General features: G+C 44.3%; 1 protein-coding gene across 6 annotated transcripts in view; it reads left to right on the forward strand.

Annotated features, from left to right (window-relative positions):
* The window catches only part of KDM2B (lysine demethylase 2B), a 186526-nt gene extending 167312 nt beyond the window's left edge, over positions 1-19214 (forward strand). For 5 of the 6 annotated variants that reach the window (XM_068245065.1, XM_068245084.1, XM_068245094.1 and 2 more), the window contains 5 exons: positions 275-945; positions 7960-8123; positions 10294-10455; positions 13432-13650; positions 17689-19214. In XM_068245065.1, coding sequence (XP_068101166.1) covers positions 275-945; positions 7960-8123; positions 10294-10455; positions 13432-13650; positions 17689-17870 — 1398 coding nt within the window. In that variant the 3' untranslated portion in view covers positions 17871-19214. The remainder of the gene's footprint in view (positions 1-274; positions 946-7959; positions 8124-10293; positions 10456-13431; positions 13651-17688) is intronic. The other variant, XM_068245075.1, reaches the window with a different exon arrangement.
* The last annotated feature ends 7147 nt before the right edge of the window (positions 19215-26361 follow it).

A 26361-nucleotide genomic window follows, 5' to 3' on the forward strand; every position in this document is an offset into this window, starting at 1 on the left:
TGGCTGTGTGTGTGTGTGTGTGTGTGTGTGTGTGTGTGTGTGTGTGTGTGTGTGTGTGTGTGTGTGTCTCTGTGTGTGTCTCTGTGTGTGTCTCTGTGTGTGTCTCTGTGTGTGTGTGTGTGTCTCTGTGTGTGTGTGTGTGTGTGTCTCTGTGTGTGTGTGTGTGTGTGTGTCTCTGTGTGTGTCAGTAACAAGTTGTGTTCCCGCCAATCATTGCCATATGTGTTTGTACACTTATCTTTGCAACTCAATGATTCTTGAACTTTTGTTTCAGAAGAGACCCTGGAAGACCCCTGAAGAACGAGCACTCCTAGCCAAGACATTAAGGCGGATTAAGCAGGAGCCAGATGACGAGGTGGGAGAAGCTGTCCCAAAGTCTAAGGAAAGTGACCAGTCCAGGTCTAGTTCACCTACTGCAGGCCCAAGCACCGAGGGGCCAGACTCTAAGGAAAAAAAGAAAATCAAAAGGAAAAGGAAAGTTTCCAACAAAGAACTAAGCAAAGAGCTGAGCAAAGAACTGAACCAGGAGATACAGAAAACAGAAAATAGCCTGGCCAATGAGAACCACCATCCTATCAAATCCGAGCCAGAGAGTGATGAAGAGGAGCCCAAAAAATGTTTGAACTCCAATGGGGAACCTGTGCATCGGATTAACAAAGAAGTGAATGGCACTCCAAAAGACTTCAAACATCAGTCTCTTCCAAGCCCAAAGTCAACGCCAAGGGCTACGAATCGTCCTCCTCCTTCCTTGTCACCCCCTAAATGTGTGCAGATGGAACGCCATGTAATACGGCCTCCCCCTATCAGTCCCCCTCCAGATTCTCTTCCTCTGGAGAATGGTGCAACCCATGTAATGCAAAGAGAGGTCTGGATGGCCATCTTTAGCTACCTCAGCCACAAGGATCTGTGTATCTGTATGCGAGTCTGCAAAACCTGGAATAGATGGTAAGCTGGCGTTTAGCTAGTCACTTAAAGTGAGGTGAGAGGCATATGGAGGCTGCCGTATTTATTTCCTTTTAAGTAATACCAGCTGCCTAGGTTGTCCTGCTGAACCTCTGCCTCTAATACTTCCAGCCATAGACCCTGAACAAGCATGCAGCAGACCTTGGCCTCGATTCATCAACACTTAGCAAATTTGTTAACAACAGTTTGGTAAAATACCGAATTTGTTAACTTCATTTCAGGATTCATCAAAGTTATCTACAGCTGTTAGCGAACATTCGGTAACGATTCGGTAACGATTCGCTAAAACGGAATAAAGTGCAATTCATGAAAAAGAAAGTGGGTGTGGTTTAGCGTTACATTTAGGATTAGTTATCTCCTTCACTGCTCTGTCGTTATTACTGTCAGATCACTGCTGACAGAGAAGATGGAGCCATTTGAAGTGGTTATGTATCAGCTGAGAGTGATTCAAAGGCGCAGAAGGGCAAGAATAAGGTCTGCAACCATATAAAATTGTAAGAGAATAGAATTATTTGCTATAACACGACATCTGCATTTCTCTTGAATCATCTTGTAAGAGAACACAGGCAGTGTCAGGGTTAACTAATTTGCTAGCTGCACTATAATTTTTTAGAAAAGGCTCCTATCAAATTGTGGGATTGTCCCAACCACTTTCAGAATCCTGGTCCAGGTGTTAAGCCCTATTCAGAATGTTGCTACGTAGTGCTCAAAGGACTGCCTTTTACCCAGAATTCCATGGGAATCTTATGGCCTTGTGTTAAAGTACCACTGTAAAATGGAAATATCGACACGTTACCGAATTGTTATCGAATTCACACCGAATGAGGAAAAACTTTGATGAATACAACTAGAAATTGCTAAACTTCGAATTCGGTAATTTAACAAACTGGAAAAAGTTATCTCAAAGAGAATGATGAATCGAGGCCAAGGTGTTCCTAACAATATTGTCAGATCTGACAAGATTAGCTGCATGCTTGTTTCTGGTGTTATTCAGCCACTACTGAAGCCAAAGGGCTGCTAGGCAACTGGTATTATTTTAAAAGGAAATACATATGGTGGCCTCCATATTACCCTCAGGTTAACTTTAAAGAGTGCATGACCTCTGGAGGTTTTTTTTTTGTTTTTTATTATTAAATCACCTGAAATTTGAACGATATACTTTTACTTTGTTTTTGCGCTGAGTATAATTAACCTTCTTAAAACAAATTATTTGCCATAATTAAGCCTCAAGTGAGCAACTGTGGTTTCCCATGATGCATAATTCTTGAATATGCACATTATCTCTTTATCCCCCTAAAGTAAGGCTCACATCCAGAACTGCTGGTGTATAGCAAGCCTATAGCTTATACATTTTAGAGAGCCACATCACAACATGGCCACATTTATAAGCTATAGGCTTGCTATACACCAATGGTTTTGGATGTGAGCCTGGCTTCAGGAGCATAAAGAGATAATTAGCATTTTCGAGAGTGATGCATCATGGGAAGCCACAGTTGCTCACTTAAAGTGAACCTGAACTCTTGCGCAGGACAGCAGGAAAACAAAGAGAATTGTACCCTGTATGTATTTAGAGATTTTAGCCTGTCTAATTCCCCCTCATTTGTTTTTTTAATCACAAGTTGTAATTTGATCTCTCCACTGAGTCAGCTGACTGCCACGGCAGAGATTGCAGATAAGCTCATTTGAAGGCACTGGATGTCAACAATATGTCTGTTTCTTTGAAAGCAGGAAGTAGAAACCATGTAGAGCAGATGTATTGTAGGATTTGTATCAGCTGTAACAAAGAAATGTTTTTCTTTAAAGGTTATCATGCTGGTGCGTATCTTTTAGAGCAGAGAGGAAGTTGTGAGTTCAGGTCCGCTTTAAAGTGAACTTGAGGTTGGAGAGATATGAAGGCTGCTATATGCATTTCCTTTTTAACAACACCAGTTGCCTGGGAGTCCTGTTGATCCTCTGGCCTCAGTCATGTCTGAGTCACAACCCTGAGACAAGCATGCTGCTGATCTAGTCAGGGTTGTTCAAGGTCTATGGCTAAGGTTTTAAAGACAAAGGATCAGCAGCACGGCTGTGGAGTCGGTGCAAAAATCATCCAACTCAGACTCCTCAGTTTATGAAACCACCAACTCAGACTCCAGGTACCCAAAATTGCTCCAACTCCAATAAATATGGCATCCTCCATATCACTATTACCTCTGGTTCCCTTCAAAGCTGAATTATCACAAATACCTTCTGTTTTAAGAAATGGGAAATGACACTTCTCTTTTTAGTAGGAGGACGTTTCAATTTCTTTTAGCCCCCCCCCCCCCCAGTACTTTTTTTTTTCTGGGTCATCATGAGCTATCTGGGTGTTACTTTGTTTTCATGATGTCCCATTCCTCAGATATTACCACTTCCTATATTCTTGCTGTTTCTTCTATTAGCCATCAGCATTAGCTGGCCTTCTAAACCTAATTCCTCACTTTCTAATATAGAATTCACTTGTTTTTCAATCACTGCCCTCTTGCAGTCAGCAGAAGCTGGATACCAGGACCTCTCTGGCAAGAAAACCTGGTATACACTTCAATTATAATTGGCCAATCACTGATCCGTTTTACCAACTCCATGTAGTATGTGGGGTTATCTACACAATTTGCTCATTGAATTCATATTATCTGTTAACCAGCACCAGGCTTAAGCTGAATTTCTTGTGTGTCATCTGAAATGTGTTGTCAATGAAATGTAAATAATTCTGTGTTGATGCAAATGTGTGCAATTTGAAAATGGACCAATTACATGCAATTACTGCTGCTTAAAATGACCATAAATTGACATTAACACAGAATGATTTGCATCTCTGTTCTCAGTCTACTCCTTTGGAGAGCCACCTAGAAGCTGGTCACATGGTTTGCATAGATGAGGAATTAATTCCACAGAGGGCCAATGGGGAAGCTGTGTCAAAGAAGAGTTCTTGGAAGGTTCAATGATTAAAATATCTCCCCAGATAGAGCCCAGCTATAACAAGCTGCAGGTTTTTGCCCTTCTCCCATTCAATACGGACCTAAGTGTTGGTTGGAGTTGCTCTTTAAGTACATGTGCACCGCATCTGTATGTGTGGCTGCTTTGTCTCTGTCTCGCATGACCTAGATATTTGTATGGATGCTGTAGTGGTGCACCTGAAAGCAGCTGACAGCAGCGCTATACACAGTGTGTGCAATCTCTAATAGATGCCAGCACATCAGCATTTATAAGCCAACCGCCTCACACTGTGCATGGCTATATATAGACCCTACGCTAAAAATACACCTGGCTTTTTAATAAGGCAGCACACGGCTCCTGTGCAGCATCTGCCTGAGGCAGTGCATAAATAAGATAGGAAGAGGTCTTCTATCACGCCATTACAGCAAAATCTGCTTTCTATTCACCATATTGTCATTTCTTACAATAAAATTCAATACAAATGAGAAATAGAAAAAAAGAAATGCTGCACATAAATAAGATACAATAAGTACAATTAACAAGCTGACACAGCATTGCATTTTCAGCAGTTCTGGAGGCATGTTTAGCTTTCAGTGCTAACAAAGGGGTGATTTACATATTCAGCAGTGATGCATTGTGGGAGACATCATATGCCCACTCCAGCCTGAATAATTGCAAATACCTTGTGTTTTAAGTAGGCTAAATTCTGTTGTAAATAAGATAGATGTTTCTTCTATAGTCTCATCAGGTATAAGTATAGGTCAGTACTCTGCAAGTATTCTGAGATAGCTGTGGCATGGATGATGATGTGATATGAACTATATGCTATATTATCTGGGTCCTCAGAAGCTGTTACAGATCGCATCCTGTTTAATTCCCGTACGGGAGTGATGTGACATCAGGACAGGTCACCCTGTGCAGGTTACCTGCAAGCAGTGCTGGCAGCCCTCTGTAAATATACACACAGTATGGGAAAAAGGATTTCAGCTGTAAGGCCTCGTTCACATCATTCAGCGCAGATGGTTGAGCGATCAGAACGCAATGTGTACAATCGCACGCCATCTGCGTTACTATGCGCTGCAGATCCCATTCACTATATCTGCGCTGGGATTCCCGAAAATGCATGCAGCGGTGTGATAGCGCATCGCACTGCTGCGCAGTGCATATAGGAATGGTAGAAGGGCTGTCTATGCCCTTATACTGTTCTTGCGTGTCACACACTATGGGCCTGATTCACAAAGCGGTGCAAAGTGTTTGCACGCCAGTGAAAAGCCCTTTATCACGCCTAAACTCAGTTTAGGCATGATAAGAAGAAACTCTCGCGAATTTTCCGCGCGCAAAATTTTGCGTGTGCAGCGCACTGCACTTCGCGCGCAGTGCCCATTAACCTCCTTGGCGGTAATCCCGAGCTGAGCTCGGGGTATGCCGCCGGAGGTCGCCGCTCAGGCCCTGCTGGGCCGATTTCGTTTCTGAAAAAAGCAGCACACGCAGCTGGCACTTTGCCAGCCGCGTGTGCTGCCCGATCGCCGCCGCTCCGCGCCGATCCGCCGCGTGCAGCGGCGAAGAAGGGTCCCCCCAGCCGCCCGAGCCCAGCGCAGCCGGAATAAACAGTTCCGGCCGGCGCTAGGGGCTGGATCGGGCGGCTCTGACGTCAGGGCGTCGACTGACGTCCATGACGTCACTCCGCTCGTCGCCATGGCGACGAGGAAAGCGAAACAAGATAGGCCGCTCATTGCGGCCTATCTTGTTACTTTCGATTGCTGGAGGCGATCGAAAGTACGCTTCCGGAGCGCCCTCTAGTGGGCTTTCATGCAGCCAACTTTCAGTTGGCTGCATGAAATATTTTTTTTTTAATTTAAAAAAAACCACATTGCAGCCTCCCTGGCAAAATAAATAAACCGCCAGGGAGGTTAAGGCCTATGGGACTTTGCGCGCGGGACTTTGCGCGCGATAATCAGCACAAAGCGGTGCTAACTCAGCGGTACAAAGGTTATCATGCCTAAAGTCTTTTAGGCGTGATAACTGAGTTATCACCGCTTTGTGAATCAGGCTGAATGTGTGCTGACAAAATGCGCACGGCAGCACGCATAGTCTGAACTGTGATTTTCTCTAAAGTGCTCATAAAAAACCCACACCATGCAACCTTGCTTCAGATTCTATGTCCCATTGAGCAAAAGATTGGATCAAGCAAAAGAAATATACAGCCCACTGACTATCGAGCAATCCCAGCCCAAAATCGATCGCAGGCAGATCGGGCATGCTGGAAAATATTGATTAAAATACTGTGTGTGTGTGTTGTCCTTTCAGTCCACTTTCAAATGATATCCATTTGGAAAAATGATTGGATTTTGAAAAAAAACACATAGCAGTACGTGTGTATGATGGCTTTCTTTTATAGCTGACCAATGTCATATCCGGAAATGGATCTTTTTCTCAATTGGGAATAGAATCTAAACTAAAATTGCATGGTGTGTACTAGTTAAGGCCATTGAGTTGGAAATAATTTCAAGTTCATGATAATTATGCACATTTTTGTATGCAGCTTGAAATCAGATTCTACCTCAGCAGGATTTGATTTTCATGTACAAGCTGTGTATATTTGCATACAAAATTTGCATAATATACCAGTATGCATCAACTCAAAATTATTTGCATCTCCTTGCTCTTCCTTAGTGTGTGTCAGCCTTAAAGGGGCCATTCACTAATTGTTTCAATAGACCAGGCACTGGATATACACATCAAATCTAATGAATATCTATTGAAACTATGGCATTTTTGATCAGGTTAAAATATAAAGTAGTTTAATATTTAGGTGGCACTGCTCTCTGCAGCAGTTTCCTTCTCCCATCTGCTTCACTCTCCAGCTTGTATTCCCTTATCTGTGATGTAATATCGGTGCCATCAGCAGAACATGGATGTGAGGATATAAGAGCTGGGAGGTAAAGCAAAGCAGATGGGTAGATGGAGGGAATTTCTGCAGGGCGAAGTGACGGGTAAATATAACTCCACTTTATGTGCTGCTCTACAGTATTTTTAATGGAGGAGCAATATGGGGGAGGGGGGGCGGAGACTATGCTATCCTGGGGAAGACAATGACACCAATGATGGGGAGATGGGCAATAGGGTTGAGGACATGTCACTGCTGGGGGTTATTGCTGTAATGATGGGAGAAATGACACTGCTAGGGAGAATACGGCTATTAGGCCATTATCTAACACTGCATACACTGGGTAGATCAGTGCACAACTTTGTAACTTTTACTTGGACATTAGGCGTACTGCACAGACACAGTATGAGAAATCTTTATACTGCGCCTGTGCGTCCTTCTCCCGGCGACGGTAGAACGAATGAGGATGCGTACGGCCTGGGCCGCGCAGGCGCAGTGACTGAAGAAAGTGAAACTGAGCCGCAGCTTTCTGGTGGGCAGAGTAAGTAGAAACCATGTACTAATTTGTTATTTAGTTATTGTGGCAAGCCAGACCACTAAACTAGATCATGTATCAGCTTTACACATGCTATGAAATCTGGCTGAGACAGGACAGCACAGTCTCTGCTGAAGATTTTCTGGAGTGTGTCTGAGCCTATATTGTAGAGATGGTCAATGAGATGCAAATAGTTTTGACTTCCATGCAAATTTAAATGCAGATTGTATGCAAATTAGAATTGGACCAATCACATGTACATTTTGCCAATGTGCACGGTCCTTGTCCCATGCTGCATACAGTGTGCATTTAACTTGCACGCAAGGTAGATTTATTTTCATCTCATTGATAGTTGTATAATAAGGCCATGGAACTGTTTGGAGGGACATGACCACTGCTGGGGGTGGCCCTGCACTTGTTTAGGGTGGCATGATTGTTGGTTACATTCCTGGATTCAGGGTGTGACAGTCTGATTAACTCTTCCCTCTACAGATTAATGTGGTGGGCTTGACATTTGGTTCTGCTGTATATTGGTCAGATAATTCCTGTGCAAGCATTGTCAGTGCTATTATAACATAAGATATCTTAACCTTTTTCTATTTTTTTTCTTTTGCATTAGGTGTTGTGATAAGAGATTGTGGACGCGAATAGACTTAAACCGCTGCAAATCCATAACGCCCCTTATGCTCAGCGGGATCATCAGGAGGCAGCCGGTGTCTTTAGATTTAAGTTGGACAAATATATCAAAGAAACAACTCAGCTGGCTCATGAACCGTCTTCCAGGTACTGCAGTGCCTGCCTTCCATGCATATAATGTGCTATGGAATACTGATCCTGGAGGCTACTCATGACTGAGGGCACTTGTGGTGTCCTCAGTGCCGGACACATAGTTGGGGAAGATCCTGTAGTGGATTGTAAGCCTGCCTGCTTACATGCCTGGTGATCAGCATCCCACAGCCATGTGCAGAATGCAGGAGAGGAGCATTAAAGCATTGCTTCTCATACAATTCAGACCCCATTAACTGCCTTTGGTCTAAAGACTCTGTTGAGTAAGACTTTACGTAAAACATATTTTAAACTGTCTTTATTTAGAATGAGAAATGTTTTCTTCTGTGTGTTTGCTTTGTATGGCTACATGAATAATAGAACATTAAAGGAATACTATCGAACTTCATCAACTTCTGGCAGTAGCATAAATCAAAATTCCATCAACAGTCTGAGCGAACACAGCATATCTTTTTGCTGTGCAGTGTCTTATTTTATTTATTTTTTACCTTATAGATTGCGTCCCCTGAGAAACTGACGGGGAATGGGGCAGCTCATTATATGAAAGGGGATTCCTATATTACAGTGTAGCAGTGACCCACCGAAGTAGCCTGCTATGAGGAGTGAGAGACAAGACAACCGCTCTCGCTCCTACTCTGCCCAGCCAATCCGCCCCAGGAGGCTTCCGTGTGTCGGGCTGCCGCCACATCATCATTGCTGTTTGCTACGCAACGGCAAACACAGTAGCTGGAGGAGGGCGCGTCATGATCCTTCCTCCCGTTCACGCCCTCCTCCAGCTAATGTGTTTGCCATTGCGTAGCAAACAGCAATGATGCGGCGGTGGCAGCCCGAGCCCGACACACGGAAGCCTCCTGGGGCGGATTGGCTGGGCAGAGTAGGAGCGAGAGCGGTTGTCTTGTCTCTCGCGCCTCATAGCAGGCTACTTCGGCGGGTCATGCGCTGAATAATGCGCTATGATGTGGGGAAAGTAGGATAGGCACTGCTACACTGTAATATAGGAATCCCCTCTCATATAATGAGCTGCCCCATTCCCCGTCGCCGTCAGTTTCTCAGGGGACGCAATCTATAAGGTAATATAAATAAAATAAGACACTGCACAGCAAAAAGATATGCTGTGTTCCATCAGACTGTTGATGGAATTTTGATTCATGCTACTGCCAGAAATTGATGAAGTTTGATAGTATTCCTTTAAAGAGACTCTGAAGCGAGAATAAATCTCGCTTCAGAGCTCATAGTTAGCAGGGGCACGTGTGCCCCTGCTAAACCGCCGCAATAGCGCCGCTAAACGGTGGTCCCTTGACCCCAAACCCCCCACTGCGACACTTGGTCGCAGACTTGGTCGCTCCTGGAGGCAGGGCTAACAGCTGCAGCCCTGCCTCCATTCGCGTCTATCAGCCGCGCATCGCCGCCTCTCCCCTGCCCCTCTCAGTGAAGGAAGACTGAGAGGGGCGGGGGAGAGGCGGAGATACGCGCTGACAGACGCGCGTGGGGCAGGGCTGCGGCGGTTAGCTTGAGCGATGTGATTTTATAAAAAATCCCACATGGCATTGCATTAGCAAGAGCTTTTTCAAATCACTAGCGCTTAGAAACAGCTGCTAGTGGGTTTGAGCCCTCGAGCACATTTCTCCCAAAGGACCCCAGCGCACATGAAGGCCTAAAGAAATGTATTGCCCCAAAATATCCGATCAATGTAATTTAGTTTAAATTTTGACCCAAAATCAATATACTATCAATCATCGATGGAGAAGTTGATTAATAGGCCATAGTGTTGCATCGCACTGTGCAACACTGCAGTTTAATTGATTTTCATTAGATTTCCTCCTGACATCTCTCCTGTATAATAAAACCCCTGTGTCTCTGCGTCCTGTCCCTGTGTGTGTGTGTTTCTGCTTCCAGACTTGACAGTTTGCTATCTGTGAACCTCATTGCATTGTTGGAAATAACAGCTTTTTCCAACTGCCAAGCAAGCAACATCTCCCTGTGTGCATATACGGCAGACAGCGGTGGAGGACTGGCGACCGGGACGCATCTATGCTCGCGTTGCTGGGGGCGGGGGGGGGGGGGGGGAGGGGGACGCCGCCTTTAGCCTGTAGACAATTAGTGAATTGTGAACTACCGGTAAGTTCTGCTATTTTTTTATGACCTTGTGCTCTCCTGTCTTCCGCAGCCCTTCGGGATCTGAATTTATCCGGTTGCTCTTGGATTGCCGTTTCTGCACTTTGTAGTTCCAGCTGTCCATTGCTGAGGTCGCTCAACGTTCAGTGGGTAGAAGGGCTGAAAGATGCACAGATGAGAGATCTCCTGTCTCCACCCACAGACAATAGGCCAGGTATGAGGTGAAATGTTACTAAAGGTACAAGGATACTGTTTTGAAAGAGGTTATGCCAGTAATGTTAAACAAGAAGCTTACAGTGATCGTGTGTGCAGCCCCAGTCTCTGGTCCAAGCAGAATGGGCTGTGGAGAAAAATGCTGGGTATCCTCTTCACATGTTGCATCAATTCCATTTCCTCCTCCATTCAAGGACACTATAGTCAAGTGACTGTCACATGACCTTATTGCTGCTAAGCAGAGGAGGAGATGGCCACACAGGGAGCCGAGGTAAAGCGAGGTGTTGGCACAGGGGGCAGATAAATAACAGTCACTTCCTGTATGCTTCAAAGCACATTCTGATGGAGAGGGGAGCACAATAATGGATACTGGGCCAGATTTATCAAGAGTGTCTGAGACAAAACATCTTAAGAAATCATTAGATGGTGCAAATTCCTTCTAAAACTATTGTAAAATAGGAGGCGCTAGAAAGGTCTCTCAGACGGTGCATTGTGTGAGGGGAATTGCTGTTGCTGAGATAACCAACACACCTGCTGTATTGATAGCAGCAGGCTCTGAGGAGGAATTGAGCAGGTGGGAGGAGCAACACACAAATCATTTCTAGCCTGCACTCTGCAATCATGTCCATCCTGCAGTTCTACATCTGTAGAACTGCTATCAAGCACTTCTTAATCTGCGCCAGTTTAGGGATGAACTTGCATTTTTCTTAACTGTAGTGCAGCTTTAGAAATTCATGATAAATTGCCACTATTACCTAGGATTTAAGAAGGTTCTTATTATCATGCAGAACTGTTCTCCCTGCTGGTTAGAACAGATTAAGAAGAAAAAACTGCCGGTAATACGTTGATAAATCTCCCCCACTGTGTATAAAGCACCATTGGGAACTGAACAGTTAAGGAAGCAAAAAATGAATAAACTATTATTTGGGAGGGGCACCAATTTGGGGCACTATACAGGGAGTGAATTATTAGGCAAATTAGTATTTTGACTACATCATCCTCTTTATGCATGTTGTCTTACTCCAAGCTGTATAGGCTCGAACGCCTACTACCAATTAAGCATATTAGGTGATGTGCATCTATGTAATGAGAAGGGGTGTGGTCTAATTACATCAACACCCTATATCAGGTGTGCATAATTATTAGGCAACTTCCTTTCCTTTGGCAAAATGGGTCAAAAGAAGGACTTAACAGGCTCAGAAAAGTCAAAAATAGTGAGATATCTTGCAAAGGGATGCAGCACTCTTAAAATTGCAAAGCTTCTGAAGCGTGATCATCGAACAGTCCAAGCGTTTCATTCAAAATAGTTAACAGGGTCGCAAGAAGCGTGTGGAAAAGCCAAGGCGCAAAATAACTGCCTATGAATTGAGAAAAGTCAAGCGTGCAGCTGCCAAGATGCCACTTGCCACCAGTTTGGCCATATTTCAGAGCTGCAACATCACTGGAGTGCCCAAAAGCACAAGGTGTGCAATACTCAGAGACATGGCCAAGGTAAGAAAGGCTGAAAGACGACCACCACTGAACAAGACACACAAGCTGAAACGTCAAGACTGGATCAAGAAATATCTCAAGACTGATTTTTCTAAGGTTTTATGGACTGATGGTATGAGAGTGAGTCATGATGGGCCAGATGGATGGGCCCGTGGCTGGATTGGTAAAGGGCAGAGAGCTCCAGTCAGACTCAGACGCCAGCGAGGTGGAGTACTGGTTTGGGCTGGTATCATCAAAGATGAGCTTGTGGGGCCTTTTCGGGTTGAGGATGGAGTCAAGCTCAACTCCCAGTCCTACTGCCAGTTTCTGGAAGACACCTTCTTCGAGCAGTGGTACGGGAGGAAGTCTGCATCCTTCAAGAAAAACATGACTTTCATGCAGGACAATGCTCCATCACACGCGTCCAAGTACTCCACAGCGTGGCTGGCAAGGAAGGGTATAAAAGAAGAAAAACTAATGACATGGCCTCCTTGTTCACCTGATCTGAACCCTATTGAGAACCTGTGGTCCATCATAAAATGTGAGATTTACAAGGAGGGAAAACAGTACACCTCTCTGAACAGTGTCTGGGAGGCTGTGGTTGCTGCTGCACACAATGTTGATGGTGAACAGATCAAAACACTGACAGAATCCATGGATGGAAGGCTTTTGAGTGTCCTTGCAAAGAAAGGTGGCTATATTGGTCACTGATTTGTTTTTGTTTTGTTTTTGAATGTCAGAAATGTATATTTGTGAATGTTGAGATGTTATATTGGTTTCACTGGTAAAAATAAATAATTGAAATTGCTTATATATTTGTTTTTTGTTAAGTTGCCTAATAATTATGCACAGTAATAGTCACCTGCACACACAGATATTCCCCTAAAATAGCTAAAACTAAAAACTACTTTCAAAAATATTCAGCTTTGATATTTAGTTTTTTGGGTTCATTGAGGACATGGTGGTTGTTCAATAATAAAATTATTCCTCAAAAATACAACTTGCCTAATAATTCTGCACTCCCTGTAATGGGGGTATTTCTATAAGGAGGCACTAAAAAGTGGAGCCCATAGTAGAAGACTCAAGCTTGTGCAAAGATCATAGTTAAATGCCAAAAACATAATAGGCCTACTATCTCTCCATGCACAAGCAATCCCAGGACGTGCCAAACATGCATTCATTAACTGTGGAGGGGAGATGGGGCAGAAGAGTGGGTGACCTGTTTGATTGAAAGAAAATCCAGCGTAGCTGTTAAATATAGATTACTGGCATCTTCTGTGCAGACATAATCATCCAATCACACCATAAACAAACTTCATGTCTGTATGAATACTTTAGTCTGATGCTGGTGACAACTGAATGGAATTGATTTTGACCTTTATAAAAGTTGGTAATGAATTCTACACTTTTTTTGGGACACATTAAGTACTCCTGTGACCAAATTGTCCTGGTTCTATGACAATGTACATTTTCTTTCATTTACCAAGTTTTCCGTGTCTCCTCACAGGCCAAATAGACAACCGCAGCAAATTGAGGAACGTTACAGACCTTCGTCTAGCAGGGCTGGACATCACTGATGCCACACTGCGCCTCATGATCCGACACATGCCTCTTCTCTCCAAACTGGACCTGAGCTTCTGTAACCATGTTACCGATCAGTCCATTAACCTGCTCACTGCAGTGGGTACCTCTACCAGGGATTCCTTATCAGAGATTAATTTATCAGGTAAATCCCAAGAGAAAGCTGCATCACTGAGGAGATTCTGCAACTGTGTTTTCAGAATCTAAATTGTAAAAAAAAAACAAAAAAAAAAAAACCTGGCGCTTCTTCCGGCCCCCTGAAGTCTTCCTGGTTTCTCTCCATTATCCCACACTCCGCTGTTCCTCCCATGGTCAGGAGCGCCTATGTGCTTGCGCATTAGTCAAAAATTGCTACCGTGATTGCGCAGAAAGCTCCTGGCTGCGGGATCGTATGGCCTAACCTCTCCCTACTCTAACACAGAACCCTCGTGTGGTGGTGCCTAACCTTGACGCCCCACCACCTTCCCTGTGGGCAACTAACCTTAATTACGAACATAAGTAACTAACCTTGACCTTAGTTTCATGCCATAATTGGCTGGACGTTATTTCACTTTAACCACTTCCCGACCGCCGTATAGACAATTGGCGGCCGGGAAGTGGACCCCGCAAGGACCGCCGTATTGACAAATGGCGGCGGTCCTTTTACGGGCATGGGCGGCGCGATTGCGTCATTCGTGACGCGAACGGCCGCCGGGGACTGGCTCCGCCCACCTCGCGCTGTAAGCCGCCGGCCGTTCGGAAGCGCCGGCGGGTTACTTACACCCGTATCGCCGCATACAATTTGTAATGTTTACAAAGTGTATTATACAGGCTGCAGCCACCCTATGTCGCACCAAAGCGCACTGATTTTCCCCCCCCTGCCCCAGATCGCCCACAGCACCCCTCAATCACCCGCCCACACCCTCAGAACGCCCTCAGACCCCAGCCCTGATCACCTCGCCAGTGCATTGCTTGCATCTATTTCCCCCTCTAATCACACCTTGAGACACCCATCAATCACCTCCTGTCACCCCCTAGCACACCTACCCATCAGATCAGGCCCTAATTTGCCCCGTGTGGGCTCCTGATCACTCGGCCAAACCCTCAGATCCCCCTCAGACCCCCTTCCGATCACCTCCCCAGTGCATTGATTGCATCTATTTTCCCCTCTAACCACCCCCTGAGACACCCATCAATCACCTCCTGTCACTCCTCTAGCACTCCTATCAGATCAGGCCCAATACAACCTGTCATCTAAAAGGCCACCCTGCTTATGACCGGTTCCACAAAATTCGCCCCCTCATAGACTACCTGTCATCAAAATTTGCAGATGCTTATACCCCTGAACAGTCATTTTGAGACATTTGGTTTCCAGACTACTCACGGTTTTGGGCCCGTAAAATGCCAGGGCGGTATAGGAACCCCACAAAGTGACCCCATTTTAGAAAAAACACACCTCAATGTATTCTGTTAGGTGTATGACTAGTTCATAGAAAATTTTATTTTTTGTCAAAAGATAGCGGAAATTGATTTTTATTGTTTTTTTTTTCACAAAGTGTCATTTTTCACTAACTTGTGACAAAAAATAAAATCTTCTATGAACTCGTCATACACCTAACGGAATACCTTGGGGTGTCTTCTTTCTAAAATGGGGTCACTTGTGGGGTTCCTATACTGCCCTGGCATTTTAGGGGCCCTAAACCGTGAGGAGTAGTCTAGAAAACAAATGCCTCAAAATGACCTGTGAATAGGACGTTGGGCCCCTTAGCGCACCTAGGCTGCAAAACAGTGTCACACATGTGGTACCGCCGTACTCAGGAAAAGTAGTATAATGTGTTTTGGGGTGTATTTTTACACATACCCATGCTGGGTGGGAGAAATCTCTCTGTAAATGGACAATTGTGTGTAAAAAAATCAAACAATTGTCATTTACAGAGATATTTCTACCACCCAGCATGGGTATGTGTAAAAATACACCTCAAAACACATTGTACTACTTCTCCTGAGTACGGCGGTACCACATGTGTGGCACTTTTTTACACCCTAAGTACGCTTAGGGGCCCAAAGTCCAATGAGTACCTTTAGGATTTCACAGGTCATTTTGCGACATTTGGTTTCAAGACTACTCCTCACGGTTTAGGGCCCCTAAAATGCCAGGGCAGTATAGGAACCCCACAAATGACCCCATTCTAGAAAGAAGAGATCCAAAGGTATTCCGTTAGGAGCATGGTGAGTTCATAGAAGATTTTATTTTTTGTCACAAGTTAGCAAAAAATGACACTTTGTGAAAAAAAAACAATTAAAATCAATTTCCACTAACTTGTGACAAAAAATTAAATCTTCTATGAACTCACCATACTCCTAACGGAATACCTTGGGGTGTCTTCTTTCTAAAATGGGGTCATTAGTGGGGTTCCTATACTGCCCTGGCATTTTAGGGGCCCTAAACCGTGAGGAGTAGTCTTGAAACAAAAATGATCCGTGAAATCCTAAAGGTACTCATTGGACTTTGGACCCCTTAGCGCAGTTAGGGTGCAAAAAAGTGCCACACATGTGGTATCGCCATACTCAGGAGAAGTAGTATAATGTGTTTTGGGGTGTATTTTTACACATACCCATGCTGAGTGGGAGAAATATCTCTAAATGGACAATTGTGTGTAAAAAAAAAATCAAACAATTGTCATTTACAGAGATTTCTCCCACCCAGCATTGGTATGTGTAAAAATACACCACAAAACACATTATACTACTTCTCCTGAGTACGGCAATACCACATGTGTGGCACTTTTTTGCAGCCTAACTGCGCTAAGGGGCCCAAAGTCCAATGAGCACTTTTAGGCTTTACAGGGGTGCTTACAATTTAGCACCCCCCAAAAATGTCAGGATAGTAAACACACCCTACAAATGACCCCATTTTGGAAAGTAGACACTTCAAGGTATTCAGAGAGGGGCATGGTGAGTCAGTGGCAGATTTAATTTTTTTTTTTTGCCGCAAGTTAGAAGAAATGGAAACTTTTTTTTTTGTCACAAAGTGTCATTTTCCGCTTACTTGTGACAAAAAATAATATCTTCTATGAACTCACTATGCCTCTCAGTGAATACTTTGGGATGTCTTCTTTCCAAAATGGGGTCTTTTGGGGGGTATTTATACTATCCTGGAATTCTAGCCCCTCATGAAACATGACAGGGGGTCAGAAAAGTCAGAGATGCTGGAAAATGGGAAAATTCACTTTTTGCACCATAGTTTGTAAACGCTATAACTTTTATCCAAACCAATAAATATAGGCTGAATGGGGTTTTTTTTAATCAAAAACATGTTTGTCCACATTTTTTGTGCTGCATGTATACAGAAATTTTACTTTATTAGAAAAATGTCAGCACAGAAAGTTCAAAAAATCATTTTTTTGACAAAATTCATGTCTTTTTTGATGAATATAATAAAAAGTAAAAATCGCAGCAGCAATCAAATGGCACCAAAAGAAAGCTTTATTAGTGACAAGAAAAGGAGCCAAAATTCATTTAGGTGGTAGGTTGTATAAGCGAGCAATAAACCGTGAAAGCTGCAGTGGTCTGAATGGAAAAAAAGTGTCTGGTCCTTAAGGGGGGTAAAGCCCGCGGTCCTCAAGTGGTTAAGTGTGATCCAGGCAAGTTATTTGGCTGTATATATGTATTTTCAATGAATGGTATGGAGAAGAGCAGCAATAAGTCTCCCGTGAGGGAGTAGCACTTAGCCAGACAAATTGCCACCACCACCAATGCTAATCCTCCAAGCAGGGGCTTCTGTAGCAGACAGGTGACTTCCATGTAGACAGGATGACGGTCGTCCAGTCATTTTATAATTTTAGCGTTATCGTAGCATGTTGGCAGCCACATTCTGACAACTGGAATGCTCCTTTCCTGCCTGATTCTTTGTGGGGGAGGGTATCCTGTTGTGTTGTTACTTTATATATTTAAAAAAAAGTATGTCTGACAAAAGCAGAAGTGGAGATATCTGCACAACCAAATGGTACACATTATTCTGTTTTTACTTTAGATGATAGTTGGCTTGTAATTCTCTCTCTGATGCCTGTAGCTTCCTAGGAAAATGGCATTACTTAGTTCAGATATACTTATGACTACTTTGATTCAACATGTCAGGAAAGCATCACTCTTCTGCATTTCATTTGTCACGTCAGCTAACCACCTCTCTTGTCTTTACTTGCAGACTGCAATAATGTTACAGACCAGTGCCTGACTTTCTTTAAACGCTGTGGCAACATCTGCCTGATCGACCTCAGATACTGCAAGCAGGTTACTAAGGAAAGCTGTGAACAGTTTATAGCTGAAATGTCAGTCATTGTACAGTTTGGACAGACAGAAGAAAAGCTCCTTCAAAAAATTAGCTAGTTTCATGGGAAACACAGAACATCTAGATTACTTTCCTTCAAGCTGCACCTGAAAGACAATATTGGCCTTAAAAGAAGAGAGGTTTGAGGTCCAGCAGCCTCTGTAATATCCAGTATTCCTCCAATGGTCTCTCCAGCACTGCAACACACCAGCTGTTAAGGTTGACACTGGAACAAGGGTTTGACCTTTCAAGAACGATTTTGGTTTTTTTAATGTTGAAAATCCAAGGGCATGAGCTTGGTATTTATTGTATTGGCTCTTAAACTGTTTAACTTCTGAGCTTTGGAGGTCTTTAGAAGTGGACCATGCAGGACACGGAAGCCTTCCAAAAGCTGGTGAAAAAAACAAAAATACTTTGTCATACATTATGCAGAAATATTTTTCTATTCAAGTGTTTGAAAGTTATATTTGCAATGTATGATACCAGTGTACTTTTCTGGCGGGATACTGACTGGGTTAAACGGGGGGAGGGGACTGCCAGTCTTTCCATGTACAGTTACCGAAGGCAGTGCTACCAACTTAATGAGCCCACATTGTGACCACTTCTAAAGCATGTTTAAATTTAGCTTTTTACATGAGACATGTGCATGCGGAGCAGACATGTATGTTTATTTGTTTGACACACCCTCTCTGCACACCGGGATCCAGCATAGCATGACATTTTGTGGCGGCCTGTTGAACAAATCTATTGTAAGGCCAGAAACCCACTAGGAGCGCTTTTCTGAGCGCTTTGTGATTTGAAAAGCTCTTGCTAATGTAATGCTATGGGTGTGATCCCACTTGAGCAATGTGATTTTATAACCATCCCCCATAGCATTGCATCAGCAAGAGCTTTTTCAAATCACTAGCGCTTAGAAACCGCTGCTAGTGGGTTTCTGGCCTAACACGGCAACCCCACCAGGCAGTCTATGCTATTGTGCCATTGCGCTAGGGCCAGACTGTAACACACTTGCCTTCAAAAGTGCCATTGTTGTAAGGTGTTTTTTTCTTTTAAGCAGTTTAACTGTTCACAGGACAGAGCAGAACATGTTTACCACCATTTTCCTGGCTACAGATTGTTACGTGAGAGCCAGATCAGGTACAAAGAAGAACTGGGGTCTCTTCAATCACCACTTTTACATCTCCTTTAGTAAGATTCATACCCCTTGCACTGGAAACTTAAGAATGGGGTTATTACTATATAGGAGATTGAACAGGTAAATGCATTTACATCGATGCATTGCAAGCCTATCCCACTCCGAACATATGGAGTCAGATGTATACTTTTTTAATGTAAGTAATATTGTTGGAATTAAAGTGTATCATGTTTATTTATGGACACATTTATTAAATTGTTTTACTAAAGGGTTTGAGTTTTATTTATCGATTGGGTCAGTGGTGTGTGTGTAGCTTTTCAGTTTGGACTTACGGTAAATGCTTCCAGGGATGGAAATGTGCTGCTTGGGTGTGGCAGATTTCCAAAGTGTAGGGGCAGCATGACTGAAGTCCCTGTCTCCAAAGATTTTGGGATGGACTCTGGGGGTGACCAAGTTGTTAAATCCCTTTGATCTAAGATTGTGTGTGTGTGGGGGGGGGGGGGGGGGGGGGGAGGGGGCATGCACTTGCATAATCTGGGCCCTGGATTCCTCCAGGATTTGTTGCAAGGATTTGAATGTCAATAAGATAATCTTACATAGAATTCTCCATTTTATGGGTACAAGATGTGGAGCAGTTTAAGGGAGCTGCAGCCAGCTTGGGCGTGCTCAGTAAACTAAAGACATAATTAAATCGACAGATATCACGCACACACATACACACGTACACGTTACCTGATGTCTGCCACCTCTTCTTTCACCTGTCTTCTTTAGCCAAACTTGCTGATTTTTCATGCACAAAGTGTGAACAGGTGATCTTCCATGTAGATGTATTTAATTGAAGAGTATACCTAATGACCCTTGTAGGCCCCTGCATGACTCTCTCTTCATACCCATCTTCATTCCTGCTTCCCTTGCTACAGCCTGCTCTGCTCTTCCCCTCAGTATAAAGGTGGGTTGTAGTATGATTGGAGCTCAGGGCAAAGGCAGAGGATCTCTGAGAACAGACCTGCTCGAATATGCTAGCTGCAGCTGAATTAGATATTCCTAGGCCTGCACTCTTTACGGGCTGCTTTTACTGTTAAAGGTCATCTGAAGTGAGAGGGGATATGGAGGCTGCCATATTTTTTTTCTTTTTCTTCAATGCATATTGCCTCTGCCTCTTACTTTTAGCCATGGATCCTGATCAAGAATGCAGAGCAGGTGTTTCTGACTGAATTAGCTGCATGCTTGTTTCAGGTGTGAGATTCAGGCAGTACTAATACATGAAGGTTCAGCAGGACGCCAGGCAACTGGTATTAAGAGGAAATAAAAATGTCAGCCTCCATATTTCTTTCGCTTCAGGTTTACTTTAAGGTAACTGCAAGCTGCTGACAGACTGAAACTTGTATTGACAAGCAGTATATCTGCAGCAGCAAACATACTCCAGAATGTCAGATATTAAAGTCAGATTATGTGGTGATCAGCAGCTGGTTGCCCACTGCTCGAAAGTGTACCGAGGTGGGACCCAGAGGTCCCTGCTCCCTGACATGCCCCTGTGTCCCCCTCGCTCCGCTCTCTGCCCCCTCAGCACCGTGCTTGTCAGCAGCTAACAGGCTTCTGCAAAACGCCCGCTCTGGCAATAGGAACGCCCCTTCCCCAGCTGTCATTGGCCCTACACTGACTCTCCTTTGCCCATTCCCCACCTCCCTGATGAGACTCGCAGAGCTTGCAGCATAGTGACCCCAGGGGCGCAGCCTTTTTTTTTCTTTAAACTCTGCAATTGCAGGGAGAAGGAGCAGCAGTAATGTAGCTACTGGCATAAGTCTATGAATGTGTCATTGAACAAAAACAATAAAACCGTAAAAACTTAAAAAGTAGATTTAATTATAAAATAAAACTGGAATATCTTAGTCATTTTTAGGAAAAGGAGGATAGATACAATTGTTTATGTCATTAGTTTATTTTCACCTCGGGTGTCCTTTAAGCTCTTGTGATTTGAAAAGCTCTTGCAAATGTAGCGCTATATGTGTGATTTCACTTGAGCAATGTCATTTTTTTTTTTTGAAAAGCACTTGCTAACGTAATGCTGACACCTAGAAAAGCTCTTTTAGTGTGAACCAGCCCCGTGTGAGGATTAAATATACTCTGTGCAGCTGTAACATCTACATATCAAGCTTGTTTGCATCTCTGGAATGATACCGGGTTGGCCGGGTTTCTGAGGTTTTCTCTATATGCTCTGCTCCTACTATCCAAGTGACATAGCAGCATCAGTGTTACAGATCTAAAATCCTAATCCACAGTGCCCAGATGGTACCATTCTGCGTAACGATAAACTGGGCTTCTGCGGTTCATAACCCTGCATACACCCAGTTTTCCATGTAAATGTGAATACAGCTATAAACATGTACAAAGCCTGTAGCTTGAAACAAGCTTTTGGGATTGTGTTGATGATTTGTTACATGTTCTATCCTATGGAGACAGTAGGAGGATGATGACTAGTAGGGTTATGTTGCAGAAATACTGTAGCATTAGAGGCAGAGCTCAGCTGCTCAGCCAGGTCACATTCCATATCCTTTGCAGTACAGTTTTGCACCAAAACCCATGCTTGCTGCAGTCTTGCACCTACCAATACAGGATTCCATTTGAGTTCTGAAAACTAGTGACACTGTTAATAGCAAAGCGACACTCACATGTGGATGTATGGTTTCTGCTGTAATGCAGGGATTCTGGGAAATGTATTGTGTATCACATAGTCACTCCTGCCTGACCAGCAGCTGTATCCAGAGATAAGGAAGGAGGCTACAGTGCAGTTCCAAGCATATACAGTGGCTTGCAAAAGTATTCGGCCCCCTTGAAGTTTTCCACATTACTGTCACAAACATGAATCAATTTTATTGGAATTCCACGTGAAAGACCATTACAAAGTGGTGTACACATGAGAAGTGGAATGAAAATCATACATGATTCCAAACATTTTTTAAAATAACTGCAAAGTGTGGTGTGCAAAATTATTCAGCCCCCTGAGTCAATACTTTGTAGAACCACCTATTGCTGCAATTACAGCTACCAGTCTTTTAAGGTATGTCTCTACCAGCTTTGCACATCTAGAGACTGAAATCCTTGCCCATCCGTCTTTGCAAAACAGCTCCAGCTTAGTCAGAGTAGATGGACAGCGTTTGTGAACAGCAGTTTTCAGATCTTGCCACAGATTCTCGATTGGATTTAGATCTGGACTTTGGGCCATTCTAACACATGGATATGTTTTGTTTTAAACCATTCCATTGTTGCCCTGGCTTTATGTTTAGGGTCGTTGTCCTGCTGGAAGGTGAACCTCCGCCCCAGTCTCAAGTCTCTTGCAGACTCCCAGAGGTTTTCTTCCAAGATTGCTCTGTATTTGGCTCCATCCATCTTCCCATCAACTCTGACCAGCTTCCCTGTCCCTGCTGAAGAGAAGCACCCCCGAGCATGATGCTGCCACCACCATATTTGACAGTGAGGATGGTGTGTTCAGAATGATGTGCAGTGTTAGTTTTCCACCACACATAGCGTTTAGCATTTTGGCCAAAAAGTTCAATTTTGGTCTCATCTGACCAGAGCACCTTCCTCATGTTTGCTGTGTCCCCCACATGGCTTGTGGCAAACTGCAAACTGGACTTCTTATTCTTTTCTGTTAACAATGGCTTTCTTCTTGCCACTCTTCCATAATGGCCAACTTTGTGCAGTGCACGACTAATAGTTGTCCTATGGACAGATTTCCCCACCCGAGCTGTAGATCTCTGCAGCTCGTCCAGAGTCACCATGGGCCTCTTGACTGCATTTCTGATCAGCGCTCTCCTTGTTTGGCCTGTGAGTTTAGGTGGACGGCCTTGTCTTCGTAGGTTTACAGTTGTGCCATACTCCTTCCATTTCTGAATGAACGCTTGAACAGTGCTCCGTGGGATGTTCAAGGCTTTGGAAACCTTTTTGTAGCCTAAGCCTACTTTAAATTTCTCAATAACTGTATCCCTGACCTCTCTGGTGTGTTCTTTGGATTTCATGGTGTTGTTGCTCCCAAGATTCTCTTAGACAACCTCGTCACAGAGCAGCTGTATTTGTACTGACATTAGATTACACACAGGTGCACACTATTTAGTCATTAGCACTCATCAGGCAATGTCTATGGGCAACTGACTGCACTCAGACCAAAGGGGGCTGAATAATTGCGCACACCCCGCTTTGCAGTTATTTATTTGTAAAAAATATTTGGAATCATGTATGATTTTCGTTCCACTTCTCACGTGTACACCACTTTGTATTGGTCTTTCATGTGGAATTCCAAAAAAATTGATTCATGTTTGTGGCAGTAATGAGACAAAATGTGGAAAACTTCAAGGGGGCCGAATACTTTTGCAAGCCACTGTATGGCCCATGAGAACAGTCTTCATTCCAGTGGTTTGCTTCTGTTAAGAGTTTATATTTAGTTATCCTAATTGCTGTTAGAATTTGCATTATTCAGTTTTAAGTTCCACCTTGGAGCTTTGTTTTCATTAAGGGCTGGTTCAGACGGACGTCTGCGTGTCGTCGCGTTTGGGGTGTTGCGGCGGCTGTGCGGTCAGGCTTTCAGTAGCCTTCGGTCGCATTCCGATGCGGTCGCGTTTTTTTCTTCCCCTAGGGGAACATTAGCCGTCGCGGTTGGCCGCTCCCTGGAAGCTACATGTCGCTTCCAGGGGCAGCTCGAACGCTAACGAAAATCGGAACCCGAATGCCGCGTTTGTGTAAAAGCGCGCAAAAGCTCGGTGTACCGCGACATTCCGAACGCTTGCGGTAAACGCTCCGCAAGCGTCCGTCTGAACCAGCCCTAAAGTGGACCTTTAAAAAAAAAAAAAAAAAAATGCTAATTGCCTGGAAATCCTGCTGATCTCCTGGCGTCAGCAGTTTTGGTCACAAGCCTGCAACAAGCATGTGACTAACGTAGACATAAGGTTGGCTCTGTGAAGCCTGAACACCTGGCTGGCAAACTCTGGCTTAGGATGGATCTATGGTGGATGCGCTATGCCAGTGTCTCTGTTGCCACCCAGATGTGGTGCCATTGTATGAAATGGCAGCACTGCTAGAGATGGTCAGTTAGATGCAAAGTTTGTATGAAAATGTGTGTAGCTTAAAAATTAAGCAATCAAAGTCTACATTGGTGGGATTTGATTGGTCCATTTTTAAGCTGAAATAATTTGCAAAATCCTGCTTCAGTTTGGAATCATTTCTTAGTTGCTGCACAGAACGCACTACTATATTTATTTTTATTGTACAGCACAGGTGTTGCTGTTTTCTATTAAAGGAGAACTGTAGTGAGAGGTATATAGAGGCTGCCATATTGATTTCCTTTTAAGCAATACCAGTTGCCTGGCTATCCTGCTGATCATTTGCCTCTAATACTTTTTGCCCTAGATCCTGAACAAGCATGCAGCAGATCAGGTGTTTCTGACATTTTTTGTCAGATCTGACAAGATTAGCTGCATGCTTGTTTCTGGTGTGATTTTTGCAGGCAGATAGCTCATCAGGGCTGCCAGGTAACTGGTATTGCTTAAAAGGAATTAAATATGGCAACCTCCCATATACCTCTCACTGCAGTTCTCCTTTAAAATTGCACAGTATGAAATAAAGGGGATCCACAGCCAGAGAAGCAGCAGATTTTAGATTGAGGTCGGCTGTGGCAGCTTTTAGATTTCCTCAGTATCCACTTTCATTAAGCCTGTGGCAGATCAGTGCAGCAAGAGTTCTTTTGTAATTTGTTATATGTTTTTCCAGATCAGTTTCCAGGAAGCAAACTATGTCTGGAGCTGCCAGGAACTGAAATTGCAAGTTTTCCAGTTCCAGAAATAGTTTTCCTTTGGTATACAGATGTGAGTGCAGATTGCTTAGTGTTCCCCAGTAAGGAGGAGTAACAAACTTCTACCATGTAAATGTACATTGAAACCGCACGTTACTCAATGGCAAGTATAGCTTCTAGTGCATTTGACTGGTACAGTGCCAAGCTGTATTAAATCCGCATCAATCTGGAATTATTGGCATCAACTTGTCTATTCCTGTGTGATTAGATTTGTTTTCTGCAGTAACTCCCATTGCTCTGCATTAGTGGACACATCTACCACTCTTCCTACACAGCTAGCACACGTTGTGAAGCAATGCCACTCTTCCTACACCCCCAGCACACATCAGGAAGCTCTGCCACTCTTCCTACACACCCAGCACACGTGAGGAAGCACTGCCACTCTTCCTACACACCCAGCACACATTAGGAAGCACTGCCACTCTTCCAACACACCCAGCACATGTGAGGAAGCACTGCCACTCTTCCTACACACCCAGCACATGCTAGGAAGCACTGCCACTCTTCCTACACACCTAGCACACATTAGGAAGCGCTGCCACTCTTCCTACACACCCAGCACACATCAGGAAGCACTGCCACTCTTCCTACACACTTGGCACACATCAGGAAGCTCTGCCACTCTTCCTACACACCCAGCACACATCAGGAAGCACTGCCACTCTTCCTACACACCCAGCACACATCAGGAAGCACTGTGACTCTTCCTACACACCCAGCACACATCAGGAAGCACTGCGACTCTTCCTACACACCCAGCACACATCAGGAAGCACTGCCACTCTTCCTACACCCCCAGCACATCAGGAAGCTCTGCCACTCTTCATACACACCTAGCACACATGAGGAAGCACTGCCACTCTTCCTACACACCCAGCACACATCAGGAAGCACTGCCACTCTTCCTACACACCCAGCACATCAGGAAGCTCTGCCACTCTTCATACACACCCAGCACACATGAGGAAGCACTGCCACTCTTCCTACACACCCAGCACACATTAGGAAGCACTGCCACTCTTCCAACACACCCAGCACATGTGAGGAAGCACTGCCACTCTTCCTACACACCCAGCACACGCTATGAAGCACTGCCACTCTTCCTACACACCCAGCACATGCTAGGAAGCACTGCCACTCTTCCTACACACCCAGCACACATTAGGAAGCGCTGCCACTCTTCCTACACACCCAGCACACATTAGGAAGCACTGCCACTCTTCCTACACACCTAGCACACATTAGGAAGCGCTGCCACTCTTCCTACACACCCAGCACACATCAGGAAGCGCTGCCACTCTTCCTACACACCCAGCACACATCAGGAAGCACTGCCACTCTTCCTACACACCCAGCACATCAGGAAGCTCTGCCACTCTTCCTACACACCTAGCACACGTGAGGAAGCACTGCCACTCTTCCAACACACCCAGCACCTGTGAGGAAGCACTGCCACTCTTCCTACACACCCAGCACACGCTAGGAAGCACTGCCACTCTTCCTACACACCCAGCACATGCGAGGAAGCACTGCCACTCTTCCTACACACCCAGCACATGCGAGGAAGCACTGC

Source organism: Hyperolius riggenbachi, chromosome 1, assembly GCF_040937935.1.
Source record: "Hyperolius riggenbachi isolate aHypRig1 chromosome 1, aHypRig1.pri, whole genome shotgun sequence".
In the NCBI taxonomy this organism is placed as follows: Eukaryota; Metazoa; Chordata; class Amphibia; order Anura; family Hyperoliidae; genus Hyperolius; species Hyperolius riggenbachi.